Here is an 18284-nt window from a genome sequence, read left to right on the forward strand (position 1 = left end):
TTGTATTTGATTTTTCGGATTAATGCATGTGTTTAGGTGGTAATTAATCAACCTGTATCAGGACAAATGATGTATAAAAACTGCAATTTGCAGCTCTGCAAACTCAGCTCCTACGCATAGTCTCGACCCACCCCCAAGTGGCAGGCAAGTCTTTGATACGGTCGTGTGCAAATCTTTGCCCTGAAGTTATAAAACACATTATTTGATTACAAAAATCCAAACTTTAGCAAAAATGTTCGAAAAAAATCTGAACTTTATATGAATTTGAATGTTCGACCCTATCATCCTTTCCCATCCAAGTTTGGATAGTCCAACCGATGAAACGAGCGTGCAAAGTGTTTGTCCCGTTCCGAATTTGAACCTCAAGTTTGGGGAAAGATATATATTCCAAATCATACGGTTGGCTTTCGAGATTGACACTCGGTTACCAAAAAATGTTTCGAAAAATTCGGTTGTTCTTTTAGTAACTATAGATTGTGAAAGTTGAGAGTCAGAGAATACCTTCCACCGCCATGGATAGAATGCGAACGGATCTTCATACTTTTGTGCGTCGAAATGAATAAGAGGGTGTCCCAGAACCAACCAACCACTCGGAATTGTAAACCCTGTAGAAATATATACATATGTATAAATATATCATGCGTGTATATGTGTGTATATATATATCTCTCTTGGTTCGTTGAATGAAAAACAAAACAAATTATTATTTTGGTAATTCTTGTAATGATCCATCAGAATTTTCATATGTCCTTGAACGAAAATTTTGATGTAATTTAGGGCCAAGATGTTAACTTGCCTCCAATCTCAAAGTCATGAGCCGTTCTTCTATGCACTGTAGGCACCGTACTTGTAATCCGAAGTGTAATATACAAACACGACCACGGTTGTTAGTTTTGTCGTTTAGACACCGTTACAACGTTGATAATATAAGCTCATATATAGTGTGTGTGTGTATATATATATGCATGCATATGTATATGTATATGTATATGACTCACCATGTGAGTGAAAGTCATGGATTTGTATTCTTCCCACGTTAGTCCATCTTCCTTTTCATCCCGATTGCGAACAATTTCTTCATGCTCTTTCTGGCCCCATGCAGATTAAATTACGTAATTACGAGCTGGTTAAACGGGAAATATTTGGACAGAGGAAAGATCTCTCGAACCTGTAACTCTTACAAGACGTTAGGGTTTAATTCCAGCTACGAGCTTCACAGTTGCTGCGATAACTCGAGGAGTCGTTTCTTGAGACAGAAGAAAGAGGGTAAAGGATCAAGTCGATCGACGGCTTTGTCTACGTCCAGAACCACCGTTCCTTCTCTTTCCATTTCGCCGAAGATCGTCTCCAAGAAATCTCGAAGCACCTCTCCTGATGTCTTCTTCTTCAAAATCCTCTCTTTTAGCATCTTCATTGTCCTATTACGTGCCTATCAAGAAACCCTAAATATAAAATCGGATTTGCCCCGATCGCTGCTATGGCGGATAGAAGCGATTACCCCGGGAACGTTGAAAAAGAACTGAAACCAGTCTCTTCTGAACGCATTCCAACAGTTTTCGACTCTTTTCGCTGCCTCGGGCTCCATATCTCCCATTACTTTCTTCGCAAGGCACTCGATCAGAGTCTGTATAAAAAAGTTGAATAAACCATGAAGATTTGAACGTAAATAACAGTCCGTAAAAACGAAATATCTCGATGCTATTACGTTTATAGCGGTCTCTCTGACATCGAAAGAGCCTTCACGAGCTCCGATCTCGATATACTTGCGAGTCACGAAATCGATATCGCTTATCATTCTGCATCTCAAGCCTTCGGACCCGAAAAGTCGAAAAGTCAAGCTTCGAACGTATTTGTGGATATCTTTGCCCTGAATGAACAAGTTGTTTTCTCCGAATAGACGCTTTATGCTCGACGTAGCTCCCACGAGAAAGCCGTTGGCCTTCGCAATCTCCATGTTCATTCCCGGATCGGTGGAAATCACTTCTCCTGTCCCGAACAGACTTGTCCGAAACACAGGGCCGTACCTGATGAAAGTTATTACAGATCATATATAATGTCTTGTCTCTTGTAATTAAAAAAAAACCCTAAAAAAATCCAAGAAAGAGAAGTGACCTAAGCAATCTTTTCTTGAGAAAAGGTGAGATTTGAAGGAAGTCGTGAGGTTTCATGAACTCGAAAGTCTCTCCGATTCATCGGAAAACCCATCGATCCCCGAGGGAGTTAGCCTCTGCATTTAGGGTTTCGCCGCCGGTAAACCCAATGGCACGTTTTCACAAATATGGCTATAACAAGCCTTGGGCCGACAAGCTCTAGCATTTCTGTATGAATGCTTCTGATAATTTCTTTAGTGTGTTTTGAGTTTGAATGATTCACATTCAGGGAGAGGGTTTTTCTTTATATAGTAGTTCAATAAGTAGGACCATTTTATTTTGCAATAATATCTAAGTTAATGAAGGACCGACTTGGATCAACAATAAAACCATTTACCGTGGAATCTGAGATCGTGCGTTCGAATCAGGCTCTCTACATAAAATGTAGGAATAAAACTGTCTAATATATTATCTTCCCCCGTCACCCCACTAAATGGAGATACGAATTGGATTGGTCATTTTAATAATATCTTCATTAATATGTGTTCATAAGGCCAATAATTGGGTTCCCAAATGGTTAAAGCTAATTAAATTATATATTATATATCAAGAGTTATATGGATGTTATATACAAAAAAATTTGTTACTAAATAGATGTTATTTTAGATTTTTTTGGTAAAATTTTAAAATAGTTTCCAATTTTATCTTTAATTAAAACGACCTAATTCCAATAAACTCAACGTTTTAATGATCAAAATTTAATTAATATTAATTATATTTTAACTATTAAATAAGGGTATTGATGACAAGGATCTTACGTTACGATTAACGAACTATATTAACTGTCTCGTGTCCGGAATTAGGAAGATCCCCTATCAAGTTCATTTTTAACTAAAACCAAACTCGATATCTATTATTAGGATATAGAGATACAATTAATATATATATATATATATATATTATGCATTGTGAAGTATAAAATGCGAAAGAGTATCCTGTAAATATTCTCAATATATTTGATCAGTCGTTACAATTTGTGGAGGCCCCTAAGCGTTTGTTTGTTTTATGAAAGTCACGGCCCTAACATATAAGCAGATTTCAATCTCATAAAATGTAAATGTCTTGTCTTCCATACTGATTTTTTAAAAAGGTACAGTTTCCGGTTATGAAAGATCATATATTATATATATATTCTATATATCTATTTTAGGAAGAAATCACCCTCTTTAGGTGTGGAAAAGATGGACTAAGATATGGGTTTATTTAATTGTTTTGGCAAAGAATAATTTATTGATAGTTTGGTTAAAAAAAAAATCTTATGGAGGGCTAGGGGCCAAAGCCCAAATACTATTTTCTGACCCATACGGAGGCAGCCAAAACGGGCCAAAGCCCAAATATTATCTATCGTAAATGGGCTTATTGTGAACGAATATGCACGAGGAAAGCCCACGCGCGCCATGAGCGAGTAACACTCACGATCGAGATTGAAGAATATTTTTTGATAAATATCAGAAATTTTAAAAATAATAATAGGAAAATACGTTGGCCTTTCCCCAAACGCGTGGTTACGATTGGAAATAATGGTCGGACAGAAATGCCCTTCTCCTTCCGTCCGCCATTTCTGACCTCTCGCCATGGCTTTCTCTTCTATTTATTCCCACCTCCATTGAAGAGCATTACCCACGAATTAGATTATCGAAATACGAGGAGAGATAGAAGAAAAAGGGTAAGGGTTGATGTACCCTTCTTCTTCTTCTTCATCCGTCGAGATTTTTAGCTTTTTTTATTGGGTAGATTGATTTTTTTTTTCGTTTGTTAACGATGGTCACGGAGGTTTTGCGGCCGCAAAATTGTTTGGTTGACCGGATAAGAAATTCTCCGGCGGTTTTTCAGCATCGGAGGAACAGTCACCGGAAACCGCCGTCGCGACCGGATCAGAGGAGACGGTTCGGCTCCGACGACGCAAAGAAGGCGATCACCGAATCCGCCGACGATCTGAGTACGGAGAAAGTAACGATTCTGAGAAGAGGAGAGTCCTTGGATTCGAAGATCTATCGCGAGAAATCGCCGTCGAATAACGACGACGGAATCGCAGCTCCAAAACCGTCGGAGACGGCAGTCGGTGACGACATCTATGCCGGATCGGCGATATCCGTCGTGTCGCCGGCGCCGAGCTCGCTACCATTCCCGTCGTTCTGGAGGAAGAACAATAGCCAAGTCGTTCCAGTAGATGACTCGGCGACTCGGGATCTCCGGCGATTGCTCCGCCTCGAGTTATGATAAACGGGAATCCGAATCATCTCCGTTACGGTTTTCGCGATTCGTTAAGATTCGTCCTTCTCCTGACGTTTTTTAAAGAACGGGGGTTGATCTGAGAGTCGTGAAGAAGTTAGGGGTGGGATTTAGAAAAAATTATATTAACTGTGTACTTTGTGAGGCCGGGGTTGGAAGATTCGCGAGAATTTCTTTGGGGTCAAATTGTAAAACGAGGTAGAAATGTGGGTTGAAGAATTAAATATTTTCTGCGACATAAGATTCGTGCGTGTCGGGCTAAATTCGGGCAAATCTGGAGAAAAAAACATTTATTTTGCTATATTTTACCATCTATACTATATAGTACACATATATTTTCACGAATATCATCAAGCCACATAAATGTGAAAAATTATAATGTTGTTAATTGTTATTTCTTGTTAAATTAGGCTTAGTGAATGCATATTGGACCTCCTTTTAACACATTGATGGGGTGTGGTAAAAAAAACTATGTTAAATGCGTATTTATTTCACTGAATTGTCAGAATGAAAAAGACCACCTGTGAAATATAGGAAAGGGAAAAAGGATGAGCATTTTTCTTCTTTTTAAAAAAAATTAATTCCGATGGCAAATACACAAGGCATCGTCATTTTTTCCTTTAATGCAAAATTAAGTCTTCAATCTAACGCGAAATTTTTTTATTTTATTTTTGGAAAAATCTCAAAAAAAACTCTGAACTTTCAAATTTTGACAAAAAAAACACTGAACTTTTTATTTTATCAAATAAACATTAAACTTTTTAAATTTGACAAAATAAACACTTAACTCTTCAACGATTGTCAAAATAAACAAAATGACTTATGTGACACAATCAGATACAAACACGTCAGATTATTTTTCTTGGTTTTTTTACAATCGAAAAAAGTTCATGTATTTTTTTGGATCACTAAAAAAGTTCAGTGTTTTTTTGATAATCGGAGAAAAATTCATGTATTCTTTGGATCACTTAAAAAGTTCAGTGTTTTTTTAGATTCGTTTAAAAAGTTTAATGTTTATTTGATAAAAAATAAAATTCAGTATTTTTTATCAAAATTAAAAAGTCCAGTGTTTTTTTTTTGGGATTTTCCCTTTTTTACATTTTATTAACAAAAAAATTATCTTTCACATCCAAATACAATGCCTAACTTGATTGCTTTTAGGGGTAGACTTTTTGATTCGGTTTTTTAGAATCGAACTGTATCGAAACAAAAAATTTCATATTTTTTTTTGCGAACTGTATATTCTAAAAAAATTTAGCATATAACCGAATTTTTCGAAATCGAACCAAATCAAATTTTATAAAATTCTCAAAAAAACTGATTTTTTTTAAGAAAATCTATTTTTTTAACAAAAACCGAAACCGAACTATACCGAAACTAGGATCGAACCGAATCGAATAGTATACGGTACTAATTTAGTATAAATTTTAGAATATCGAATAAACTATTTTTGAATCGAACCGCTAAAATTCTGAACCGAATATCCTAACTGCGGTTATTAAATAACTATAACCAGTGGCCGGTACACAAAAAATAAATGTGTATGTTCGTACAACGGTCCGTTCAACTTCATAAATTCGATTCAAAGTCACGAGAGTTTTGGCCGTAAGTGAATACTGCCTTTTTGTGTTGCGGTGCTGTAACTCCCAACGCAAGGAAGACACTAGAAAGTCCGATGTAAATTTTTTTTAAAAATATATTATTATAACTATTTTTTGTCATCATTTATTATTATAAACTATTTAATCAATTTCAATATTTGTAACCGAGATATCTTTTTTTTCCTACCAAAATTTTGATTGTTCTTCTAGCGAACGTGGAGATTCCAAATTTTCATTTGATTATTAGTTTCGGACGTCCAAGAATCTTAATTTAATCGATTGGTTAAAAAAATGGAATAAATTACAAAGTCAAAACAATATGATACAAATTGTAAATTTTGTAATGATGTTTAGCTTTTCGTGGTGCGTGATGATATTTATTTAACAGCGCGGGTGGATACAAACGGAGAAAGAGGACACGGGACTCAAGAACAAGAAAAAGATTTGAGAGAGAGAGAAAACAAAAGACGTCAATGTCGGATTCAATCAAGACAAGACACTGACACCGTTGCTCACTGTCTTAGATTTCCCACGCAACTTGTCCACGAACTCCTGCAAGTTCCTGTCCGACGACCCACCCGCCGCCACCGCTGCCTCCGCCGCCGCCTTCCACTTCAACGCCCTCCGCCGCAGATCCTCCGTCGTCGCCTCCCGCAGCCGCTCCGCCACCTCATCCCTCGGCACGATCCTCTTCTCCGCCTCGCCGCGGCTCAGCCTCAGTCCCGTCTTGAAAACGTCCGTTAGATAAACGGCGTCAGTGACTTGATCGCCCCATTGAGGGAAACAGACGACGGGAACTCCCAGAGATAACGCCTCGATCGTCGAGTTCCATCCGCAGTGGGTGACGAAACAGGCCACGGCAGGGTGAGACAGAACTCTTTCTTGCGGACACCATTCCACGATCTTGCCCTTGTCGGTTTTCTCTCTCAGTTCTTGAGGGAAAACGTGCGGAGAAACGTTGACGAGCCCTTCGGGAGGTGGCCTGACCACCCACAAGAACGAAACGTCGGCGTTCAGGACGCCATGCGCGATCTCGTCGATCTGTTCTTGTTTCAGAAAGACCACGGTTCCGAACGAGATGTAGACGACGGAGGACGGTGGTTGTTTGGGGAGCCAGTCAAGGCAGTGGTCGGATGTCGCCGGCTGGGAGATATCTCCTCCGGCGATGGATTTGGCGAGCTTGAAGAGCGGGCCGACGGGCTTGAGAGGGCAAAATTTGGACATGTGGTCGATGATGTCGTGCTCGATAGCGTCGAAAGTGTCGATGAGAATGCAAAAGGGTTTGTTCAGATTCCTGAACTGTTCGAGGATTACTTCTCTGAAAGGTCCATAGGGAGATAAAGGGTGAAGAAAGCTAGGGATCTCGTCGTGTTTGAGCAGAGGCATGCATGGCAACTGGACGTCGATTTCGGGCTCAGCCTCGGTCGGAAACCGAGCTAAACGATGCTCGTAATGGTAGTACGCTGAAAAACATGCGCAAGATTGAACCCAGAGGACAGCAGAAGCGATATGAAGCTCCTCGGCAAGATCACAGACCCACGCTATAAAAGGGTTGTTCACAAGACAAGAAACGGGTTCGTTCTTGTCCTTGAAGATCTTTATCAGCCTCGAGATCTCTCGTTTCCCGGTGAGTTCGATCTGCTGCCGGTAGACGGGGAAGTCAGCTCGTCTCTCGTCGTCTTCCGACCACTCGTCGTCGTAGAATTCGAAACGGAGGAAGCCTTTTCCGACAGGAGTGACTTCTCCGGCGACCATCTTGTCGGTTTTTCTCATCTTCTTGCCCCAAAGCTCAGTCGTGACGAAAGTGACGAGCAAACCCTTCGAAGCGATGAGCTTGCCGAGACGAAGAAGTGGATTCACGTGGCCTTGTCCCGGGAACGAGACCAGCATCACATGAACACGAGAGGAATCTTCGATCTCCATTCCGTTTCGATCTCTGGTTTCTCTTGTTTCGGTTCTGTTTTCAGTTTTTGTCTTCGAAGTCAAGAGAGGAGTGAAGGTATTATTTGTATTGAATTTTTTCTGTACCGAAATCAGCCGAATTCATAATTACTCAGCGGTGAGATTTGTGTCGTAGGCGTGATGTATATGTGGATATATTCCCCGTCACATATCAAATATTCGACTATCTCATTCATACCAAAAAAAAAAAATATATTCGACTATCTTTTCATTTACAGAAAATAATTATTTGTTTTGCGTTTCGTGTTACATATAAATATAATAATATCACGGAGATTTCCTCGTTGACCGAATAATATGAATAAAAATATCCAATAATTCTCGTACTTTATTTTGGACTGACTATACAACAACACTATTATATAACCATTGTTAAATAATTGAATGGTACCAGACTTGTAATCGCAGTTGTAAATAACGACGTATCGAAGAACGCGTGTGTGTGTGTGTGTGTGTATATATATATATATATATATATATGAATTCTTTTATCCAGGTAGAGGTATCCTTCGGAATAATATATTCTTTAAAATATTTGCGTCGATCCAAACAAAACAACATGTAATATACAGAGTTAGATTTTTTAACATTTTATTTTCCCGTCGTCTTCATGCTTATATTATGTTATAAGTCATGACCATAAATACCATGCATCTGAATTTCTGTTCAACTTCAGTCAACAATATTCTTTTTACATATACTTCGAACGAGAAAATAACAAAATAAAATTTAAAAACGTAGCAAAATCAAACACTTCTTCCCTTTTTTAATTGATTAATTTATTTATTTTTAGATGGACTCTTGAAAATCTTTAATTTGTGGCCAACGCTTCTCGAGTTGTCTCAATCAAATGATATTATTTTATATTTAACATGGGATATACTATATACTATATATATATATATATATTATATATCTATAAATTTTAGTATAAAATACTAAAAAACGTAGTAACTAAATTACCATAGGGATATACTTTGTGCGAACACTTCTCGGGTTGTCTCAATCAAATGATATATATATATATTTTTTCTTTTTACATGGGTATATACTATATAATATATATATTCTCTATAATAAATTTATAAATTTTAGTATAAAAATACAAAAAACAATGTAGCAACTAAATTACCATAGGGTTTGGGCGAGTTTGGTTTGATTTGATTTGAATTATTCTCTCTATTTCGATAGAGTAAAACCGTAACCAAAATGTTAGGGGATAGGAATAGGGGATAACAAATTTTTATTGAGTTGGTTCGCTAGCCGCCATAATCACAGTAACTATAAGCAAACAACTCTCATCGCAAACGCAAACGCAGACGCAGACGCAGACGGCAAATGGTTTGACGTTGCCACAAGTTACGCGGTTTTCCAACCGCCGAATGGATCGCGTCAGAGACCAAACGCGACAAATACCAGCATGGCATGGCATGGCATGGCATGGGTGTCGAAAAAGCCATTATGTGGCATGCATCGTCTGAGCGTTATACTCCTCGTAAATTGTTCTGCCCCACCACCGACGCTGTTCACATGCAAATGATAAATAATTACCCCCTTTTTCATATAAAAAAAAAATATGTGGTTTTGAATATTTTTCTCACATAAAAAAATATGAATATATATACATACACACACACACACACTATTGTGTAACCAATCTTTTTGATAATCTTTTATGTTGAAAAAAATTTAAGAGGTATACGTTACTTAAAAAAATATATAATAAAATTTTAAAATCATGATTGTATTTTAATAGACTATTTAGATTAACAATTTTTAAAGTGTTAGCTATATTCTTTTATAGCATAAATATCTATGTGTATATTGTACGTGATTGATTAAAATATAGATGTATAGATATATTTGTGTGGTACAAGTTTTTATTCGAACGTATGTTCTAAAATAAAATTGGAATGAATAAACTATAATTTGTTGATAGAACACGATAACTTGTGAACTTCATTGTTGCTAGCTATTTATACAATAAATGATTGCTCGTTAAAGTTTTATATTTTAAAATTTATATGACAAGACCATGCGGCTACAAATACAACAATATATATATATATATATATATATATATTATTGTGATATGTATGTTTAATAGAGATGGAGGAGTAGTTATAAGAAGTTATTTTGAATTCACACGAACCAATAATTATATATTGCTCTGCATTCGCTCCTGCCACCTTTGCCAAACTGATGCATCGCATACGTGGATGAACCATAACCATTGTTTTTCTTTTACTATAATAATAATAATAATAATAATTATTATTATTATCATTATTAATAAATGTGGGCGCATGTTATTGAATGAACTGAACCGGCCCTTTTTTGAAAATGATAACCACAAATATACCGTAAGTTTAACAAACCCATGGATGATGATGCGAACCACATTAATAGAAATGGAAGGTTCTTCACGTGGTCCGACCCACCCCTCTCATCGCCTCGTGTGGTTGGTACGGTCCATTGGCCCTTCAACTATCTATCTGCCATTTCTATATATATTATGCAATTTTAATAAATGATATTGTAATATATATATATATATTAAAATGTCTTTAGCCCATATATAAAGACATATGGGATCCACCTGCTGATATCCATAAAACTAAACAATATTGTATTATTATCTTTATATACTCAAAATTAGGGATCGACGTTTCGCTTCGGTTTTTCGAAATCGAACCGAAAAATACAGTATTTTTTTATCCAAACCATTCTAAAATTTTGAACGTTATTATTTTTAAAAAATCGAAATTCTCATAACCAAACCGTATTTTAAAAAATCTAGAAAAACCAATTTTTTTTAAAAAATCTATATTTTTTTTAATAAAAACCGGAACCAAATTGAACGAAAACCAAAACCGAATCGAATATAATATAAAAATCAATTGATTTCTATTTTTGTAAAACCGAAAAAACCGAACCAATGTATTCCCATCCCAAACCTGAACCGTTTCCCGAAACGGATATCCCTACTCAAAATATCGACTGAGACTCATCTATTATAAAGTGATGGTAGGGTATTAAAAAATCCCTTTGATTTTCCTCGAGAATCTTATAATATCGAATTGTCATGTATACATACATTTTTTTTTATGTTTCTTTTTGTTTTGAAGTGTTATTTAATTATTAAAAGGAAAAATGTTCAAATCTTAAGGCCCAATTAACGTTATTCTAACAAGCTCGACTAGAAGAAGTTGGGCTGGCCCATGTGCTTGTTTTAATAAAAGATTTGTTTTTAAATATAAACAATTAAAGTTCTCTTATTATCGTTTTTTTGCCCTTTTTCAATATATATCAAAGTTCTCTCTCTCTCACACACACACACACACATATATATATATATATATATTGTAAAATTGAATGAAATATGCGATAAAAGAAACAATATTATGCTCAACTATCTATATACCATGGCAATAATAAACAAATATAAAGGTAACGTGTAAACCAAATCGAAAGTTACATGTATATATATGTATATATACATATGGTCAATACTTCGAAGTCGTATCACAATCTTTGATATTATATATATATTATATATATATAATGACGCAATGATTACTATATCAAGAAATGCAACAAATCTAATCCCCAAAGCAAAGCTTTCAAGTAGAAACTCAGAAACGCTAAAAAGGGTAACAAAGCAATCCCCAAAAGCAAATAAAAAGGCTCCCACTTTCCAAAGAGTATAAGCAAACCCAAACAAAAACCATTTTGACGTGGAAGCAAACCCTTCTTCCCATTCCTATAAAAACACCCAAACGAAGAAATTAAATCACAAACTACACACATTATCAAAAAAAAAAAAAAAAAAGATGGCGAAAACGTTCAAATCCATAAGAGATAAGACGTTTTCCGGTGTGGGAGATCTGATCAAGCTCCTCCCGACAGGAACTGTCTTCGTGTTCCAGTTCCTAAACCCTGTCTTAACCAACAACGGCCACTGTTCTCTCGTCAACAAATACTTGACCGGAGCTCTCATCGTCGTCTGCGCCTTCTCGTGCTGCTTCTCTTGCTTCACCGACAGTTACAGAACCGCCGACGGAACCCTACACTACGGAATCGCCACCGTGAAGGGTCTATGGCCGAATTCCTCGTCGGCCGACCTGTCGGGCTATCGGCTTCGTGTCGGAGACTTCGTCCATGCATTCTTCTCTCTGGTCGTGTTTTCGGTTATATCGCTGCTGGACTCGAACACCGTTAACTGTTTCTACCCGGCGTTTGCTTCCGCCGGCAAGCTTTTTCTGATGATTTTGCCTCCGGTGATCGGAGCTATCTCCGGCGTCGTTTTCACGGTGTTCCCTTCCAAACGTCACGGAATTGGTTATCCTTCGGACAACGACGACGGTGCTGCTAATGTTGCAGTGACGGAGAAATGACTATAAACAGATGGTTTCTATATATAGAATGAAATTGGACAAGATCGAAGGTTTGGAGATTTGTCGAAGTGTTGCCATTTGTAAAAAAAAAAATAAAAATTGTTTTATTTTTTGTGATTTGTAAAGAGTGCAATATGTTTATTCGATGTGTAAAAATGTATTGTACAAAGTCTTGCATTGTATTTGTATATTTAATTTCAATAAGCGTATCAGCACATTCGTTCTTCTGATTTTTTTAATGCCTTTAATGTTTGATAAATACATGATTTCGTGTTACTCAATATATAACTAAAATACTTAGGGCTTCACATCAATTTCAGTTATAGTTTTAAAAGCAGAAGATTGAAGGCGTCGCCAATGAAATAATTATTATTTTTGTTATTGTTTGGAGCGAATTTGCAATGTCTCAGAGTAAGGGTTCAAAAGTGATTAAAAACGATTTGGGGTCAAAGTTTAAACTTGCAAAAGTTTAAGGATATATTTTGTAATATTTAAACAGTGAGAGTAGAACCCTTCCTAAACCCTAAAACTCCCAATCAGCTTCTCTGTCTTCCTTTTTCCAGAGAGAGGAGGATTTTTTCTTCTTCTGGGATTTCTTCGGTCTTCTCTTCCACAGCCAGAATTCTTGTCAATGGGAGCTCTATTCCATCGAGTTTGATTCCTTTCAGTTTCAGGGAGAGTCCTCCCTTTCTAAATTCCTCGGGGGTTTGATTACAAGAACAGAAAAACCGAAGCTTTTTGGCAATGGTGAAGGCCTACCTAAGGTACGAGCCCGCGTCTTCGTTCGGCGTGATCGCGTCTTTGGATTCGAACATCACGTACGATTCTACGGGGAAACATGTTCTGTCTCCGGCGCTGGAGAAGGTCGGAATCTGGCATGTCCGACAAGGTGTCTGCACCAAAACCCTAGCTCCGACCTCCTCACGCGGCGGACCCTCTCTCTCCGTCACCTCAATCGCCTCCTCTGCGTCTAATCTGGTAAATGATTCTTCGGTTCGTTATGTTTCCATCCCTGAACAATTTTGATTTAGTTATCTATTTGGTTGCTCAATAGAGTTCAGAATGAGAGACATTTGTGGTTTTTTCTGTCTTGTGGGAAAGAAATTCCAAGCGGTGACTAAATTTCGGAGCTTGAACAGTATTATGCTGAGAAGCTGACTTGATTGCTTAGTTAATATTGGTGAAATTTCTGTTCTTTTTGGGATAAAATTTTGGGAAATGAAAAAGTTGAGTACTTGATTTTATTAGGTTAATTGAAATCATTAGCTCTGGGTTGCTCTGGAATTTGGCTTAATCCTATGGTCTTGTTTCCTTGTATTCTTTTTCTGACTTTAGACGAAAAAATGTTTCGAATGAAGCTTAGCAAAGGAGACCCATGAAGGTTTAAGAGAAATATGATATTTTGTCCTGCTTTATACTCTCTTGCATTTCACAAATGGTTAGAACTTAATTGGTGTTTGATGTAATGGAATCAACCAGGTGGCAGTTGGGTATGCAGACGGAAGTATAAGAATATGGGATTGCGAGAAAGGAACCTGTGAGACTACCCTGAATGGGCATAAGGGAGCAGTGACTGCCCTCCGGTTCAACAACCTCGGGTCTATGCTCGCATCTGGAAGTAAAGACAATGATGTCATCTTGTGGGATGTTGTTGGAGAAACAGGCCTTTTTCGTCTCCGTGGCCACCGTGACCAGGTTTTTGGACATACCCCTATGTCTAGTTTTATGGTTCTATCATGATGTAGTTGTGCTGATTCAATTCTTAATTTTTCCTTTCCATTTTGACAAGGAAACCGTCCTTTGTGTTTTGTAGGTTACAGATCTTGTTTTCTTGGATTCTGATACGAAACTTGTTAGTGCTTCCAAGGACAAGTTCTTGAGAGTCTGGGATCTTGAGACACAGCACTGTATGCAAATAGTTAGTGGTCATCATAGCGAAATCTGGTCCGTTGATGTTGATCCTGAGGAAAGATACGTAGTTACTGGATCTGCCGACCCAGAACTTAGGTTTTTTGCTGTTAAAAAAGACTCACCCCATGGATCATTGGTGTCTCATACAAGCGAAAAAGGAGTTGAGGCTGATGGAGATCGCTCTATTGGGAATAAATGGGAAATGTTGAAGTCATTCGGGGAAATTCAGAGACAGACAAAGGATAGAGTTGCAACTGTAAGATACAATAAGTCGGGAAATCTGTTGGCTTGTCAAATGGCTGGAAAAACCATTGAAATATTCCGAGTTTTGGATGAAGCCGAGGCAAACAGGAAAGCAAAGCGCAGGCTTCGCAGGAAGGAGAAGAAATCTTCCAAAAACGAGGATGAAAATTTGACCGAAAATGAAGAAGCAAATAATGAAATCGAAGAAGCTGGTTGCGCTCCCACTGCTACAGTCCCTGATGTTTTTAAGCTTTTACAAGTCATCAGGGCTAGTAGAAAAATATGTTCTTTTTCTTTTTGTCCAATTATTCCTAAAGATTTCTTGGCGACATTAGTGCTATCTCTGAACAATAACTCTCTGGAATTCTACTCTCTTAAGGGTAGTGAGAATGAGAAAACTGTCACTATTGAACACCAAGGACATCGTTCTGATGTCAGGAGTGTTACTCTTAGTGAAGACAACACCCTTTTGATGTCAACCAGTCACAGTGAAGTGAAGATTTGGAATCCAACAACAGGTTCTTGTCTTCGGACTATTGATTCAGGATATGGACTGTGCAGTTTGATCGTTCCTAATAATAAGTATGGTATTGTTGGAACAAAGAATGGGGTACTGGAAATCATTGATATTGGGAGTTCCACCAAAGTAGAGGAAGTGGAGGCTCATGGTGGAACCATTTGGTCAATTGCCCCCATTCCGAATGATAATGGGTTTGTCACCGTCAGTGCAGATCATGAAGTAAAGTTTTGGGAATACCTAGTCAAGAAGAAGCCCGACCAAGTGAGTCTTGTCCCCTTATGTTTCTTTGATACTCTCATCTTCTGTTTGTTGTATTTTGCAATTTGCTCATATATGATTCATGGTAAAATATATTATGTTTATTCACGTGCAGAAAACCAAGAAACTTACTGTGTCGAATGTAAGGTCAATGAAGATGAATGATGATGTACTTGCTGTTGCCATTAGTCCTGATGCTAAATATATTGCAGTGTCCCTGCTCGATTCCACAGTAAAGGTAGCTACATTTTTCATGTTCTCTGTATGTCTTTTTCTTAGCTGTCTTTGGTCTCGATTTATTCAAGCACATGCCTCATTTGTCATATAATCAAGAAGAATTAGCCATTCTCATTAAACATTATATGTATTGCATGATGTAACTCCAACTTCTATCTTTTCTTGTTCATCAGGTTTTCTACATGGATTCTCTAAAATTCTACCTTTCGTTATATGGTCACAAGCTGCCGGTGATGTGCATTGATATTTCATTGGATGGAGACTTGATTGTAACCGGCTCGCAGGACAAAAATTTGAAAATTTGGGGTTTGGACTTTGGTGATTGTCATAAGTCCATCTTTGCTCATGGTGACAGGTACCTTCAAAATATCACCAGATTTCTAAAAAAGGTTTTAGCATGTATTCAAATTCTTTTTTTTTGGCTAATCTGAAAAATTCAGTTCAATAGCTACCGTTAAAAATTCGTGCAATTCTAGTGACACATGATTTCTCTTTTACAGTGTTATGGGTGTGAAGTTTGTTAGAAATACTCATTACATGCTCAGCATCGGGAAAGATCGAGTTCTGAAGTACTGGGATGCCGATAAGTTTGAGCTGTTATTAACTCTTGAGGGTCATCATTCAGAGATATGGTGCCTTGCTGTCAGCAATCGTGGTGATTTTATCGTGACAGGGTCTCATGATCGGTCCATGCGTCGTTGGGATCGCACTGAAGAACCTTTCTTCCTCGAGGTATCGTTACTTGTATTATTCTTTTTTTGCATGAATAATCAGATTTCCAAGTTTAATCTGTATAAATGAAGCTGGCTCTATATGATATGTGGGTTAATTCAATTTGATTTTTGGTGGAAATTTTTCAGGAGGAAAAAGAAAAGAGGTTGGAAGAGATGTTTGAGTCTGAGATTGAGGAGAAGCATGCACCCAAGGAGGAAGTCCCTGAGGAAGGTGTTGCAGCTTTAGCTGGGAAGAAGACAATAGAGACATTAACAGCTACTGATTCGATTATAGAAGCCATTGATGTAGCAGAAGAAGAAAAGAAGAGCCTTTCTGCATATGAGGTCGGGATTTGTAACTTGGCTTACAAAATTGCTTTCGGGCTTCGTTCCATTTCTCAATTGAGACCTGGTTTTTCCATTTGTTTTTCAAGTTGAAAGTTTGATTTAGCTGGACTTCAGCTCGGTTGGGCTGCCTCCAATTGAATTGTCCTTTTTTTTAACCATTGGCGGTTCTTGTTTTTTGGTGTCGTTTACTTTCAGGAGGAGAAAGCAATGGCAAAGGTGGTTGATTACCAACCAAATATTGTGATGCTTGGACTTTCTCCATCGGAATATGTTCTACGAGCCACTTCAAATGTGAAAACAAATGATCTTGAGCAGACCTTATTGGTAATTTGATGTCCAAATTCAAATACCTCCCTGTCTTGCATTTAACGGGTTCTTTTATTGTACAGTTCATGAAAAAAACTGAATATTTGATCAACACCCAAGTATTATAGCATCATTGTTTCGTTGCACGGTTGTTTTGTTCGTCGATGTTGTAATCTTTTCTTATTTTATACAGGCTGTACCTTTCTCGGATGCTACGAAGCTTCTTTCTTACTTGAAAGACTGGAGTTCAAGTCCCGACAAGGTGATTCTATTCCTCTTATTACATCAATAACTTTTCTCATTATATCCGAGACTCTACCTCCATTTCCAAACTGCTTAAACTGTGAAGCTTGATGATTTTTGAAGAGTACTGCTACTTTCTGAAGATGTGAACATGGGGACCTCGTATGGTGGTTAAAGAACAATCTTAGGCATGAATATAATTTTAGATCCATGTGGTTCTTGAATCTGTTGCTTATAATAGAATGTACACAATCTCAAAGATCAACATTTTTACCCTGAATTGTAATCGATGAAACACAGGATAGACAAGAGCTCAGCTGCCTACCGACCCGAGTTTCGTTTCATTCCTTGATCTCTCTAATGCTCGGCATGAAATCTATCACAGGTCGAGCTGGTTTGCAGGGTTGCAACCATTCTATTACAGGCGCATCATAACCAGTTGGTTACTACTCCTGCTGCCAGACCTGTCTTAACAATTCTCAGAGACATTCTTCATGCAAGAGTCAAGGTACCCTTGTGAAACCAGGCTTCTTTGATGAAAGTAGAAAAAGAGTGTCGTGTTGGATGCTTGATTTGACTAACATGAACACTTGAATCTGTACCAGGAATCCAAAGATACAATCGGTTTCAATTTGGCTGCCATGGATCACCTGAAGGTACTACCACTTTTTTTCTTGACCTTTGAAATGTTTCTGATCTGGGTAACTTTCTTGTATGGAACAACAATTTACTGCTGGAGAAAGGAACAATCTTTTGAGTTTTTTCACAGTGGTTACGGTTGAATCCGGAGATCTTTGAATTCGGATTGGTCGTCTTGGGTTTTGATATTCTCCTTTTTCGGGTTTTCAGCAAATGATGGCGTCGAGATCTGATGCTCCCTTCAGAGATGCCAAGGCCAAGCTAATGGAGATTCGAGGGCAGCAATCCAAACGCTTGGAAGCAAGGACAGAGACTAAGACAGAGAGACGGAGAAAGAAGAAGCAGAAGAAACTAGAAGACGGTCATGGGCACGGGCATGGCCATGCATGGGTTTGAATTTGATCTCCAAGGGACAAACCAAAACCCATACAGTTTTGTCCCCTTATGGTGAAGACAGAGGATCATCGACGAAAAGGAGAGGACTTTGGGGTTTTGTGGTGAAGACACAGCAGGAATGCCATTCC

The 18284-nt window shown here is 37.8% G+C and overlaps 4 protein-coding genes and 1 pseudogene across 4 annotated transcripts; 3 read left to right on the forward strand and 2 right to left on the reverse strand.

Moving 5' to 3' along the window:
* Nucleotides 1–57: 57 nt before the first annotated feature.
* On the reverse strand, nucleotides 58–2316 carry LOC104820427 (annotated as a pseudogene).
* A 1382-nt stretch (nucleotides 2317–3698) lies between these two features.
* LOC104820224 lies at nucleotides 3699–4697 on the forward strand. Its single transcript, XM_010550591.1, has one exon. It carries the CDS (start codon nucleotides 3912–3914, stop codon nucleotides 4368–4370), a length of 459 nt encoding a protein of 152 aa, XP_010548893.1. The 5' UTR covers nucleotides 3699–3911; the 3' UTR covers nucleotides 4371–4697.
* A 1606-nt stretch (nucleotides 4698–6303) lies between these two features.
* Nucleotides 6304–8049, reverse strand: LOC104820225 (UDP-glycosyltransferase 84A1-like). Its single transcript, XM_010550592.1, has one exon. It carries the CDS (start codon nucleotides 7904–7906, stop codon nucleotides 6470–6472), a length of 1437 nt encoding a protein of 478 aa, XP_010548894.1. The 5' UTR covers nucleotides 7907–8049; the 3' UTR covers nucleotides 6304–6469.
* Nucleotides 8050–11742: 3693 nt separating this feature from the next.
* LOC104820226 lies at nucleotides 11743–12575 on the forward strand. The gene has a single exon (XM_010550593.1). It carries the CDS (start codon nucleotides 11779–11781, stop codon nucleotides 12340–12342), a length of 564 nt encoding a protein of 187 aa, XP_010548895.1. The 5' UTR covers nucleotides 11743–11778; the 3' UTR covers nucleotides 12343–12575.
* A 217-nt stretch (nucleotides 12576–12792) lies between these two features.
* Nucleotides 12793–18278, forward strand: LOC104820227 (WD repeat-containing protein 3). Its single transcript, XM_010550594.2, has 12 exons — nucleotides 12793–13320; nucleotides 13822–14037; nucleotides 14156–15277; nucleotides 15390–15512; nucleotides 15685–15866; nucleotides 16012–16243; nucleotides 16372–16569; nucleotides 16768–16896; nucleotides 17072–17140; nucleotides 17507–17629; nucleotides 17727–17777; nucleotides 17971–18278. The coding sequence occupies exons 1-12, from the start codon at nucleotides 13087–13089 to the stop codon at nucleotides 18154–18156; spliced, it is 2865 nt and encodes a 954-aa protein (XP_010548896.1). The 5' UTR covers nucleotides 12793–13086; the 3' UTR covers nucleotides 18157–18278.
* The last annotated feature ends 6 nt before the right edge of the window (nucleotides 18279–18284 follow it).

This window comes from Tarenaya hassleriana, unplaced genomic scaffold (assembly GCF_000463585.1).
Source record: "Tarenaya hassleriana unplaced genomic scaffold, ASM46358v1 Cleome30, whole genome shotgun sequence".
Taxonomy (NCBI): domain Eukaryota; kingdom Viridiplantae; phylum Streptophyta; class Magnoliopsida; order Brassicales; family Cleomaceae; genus Tarenaya; species Tarenaya hassleriana.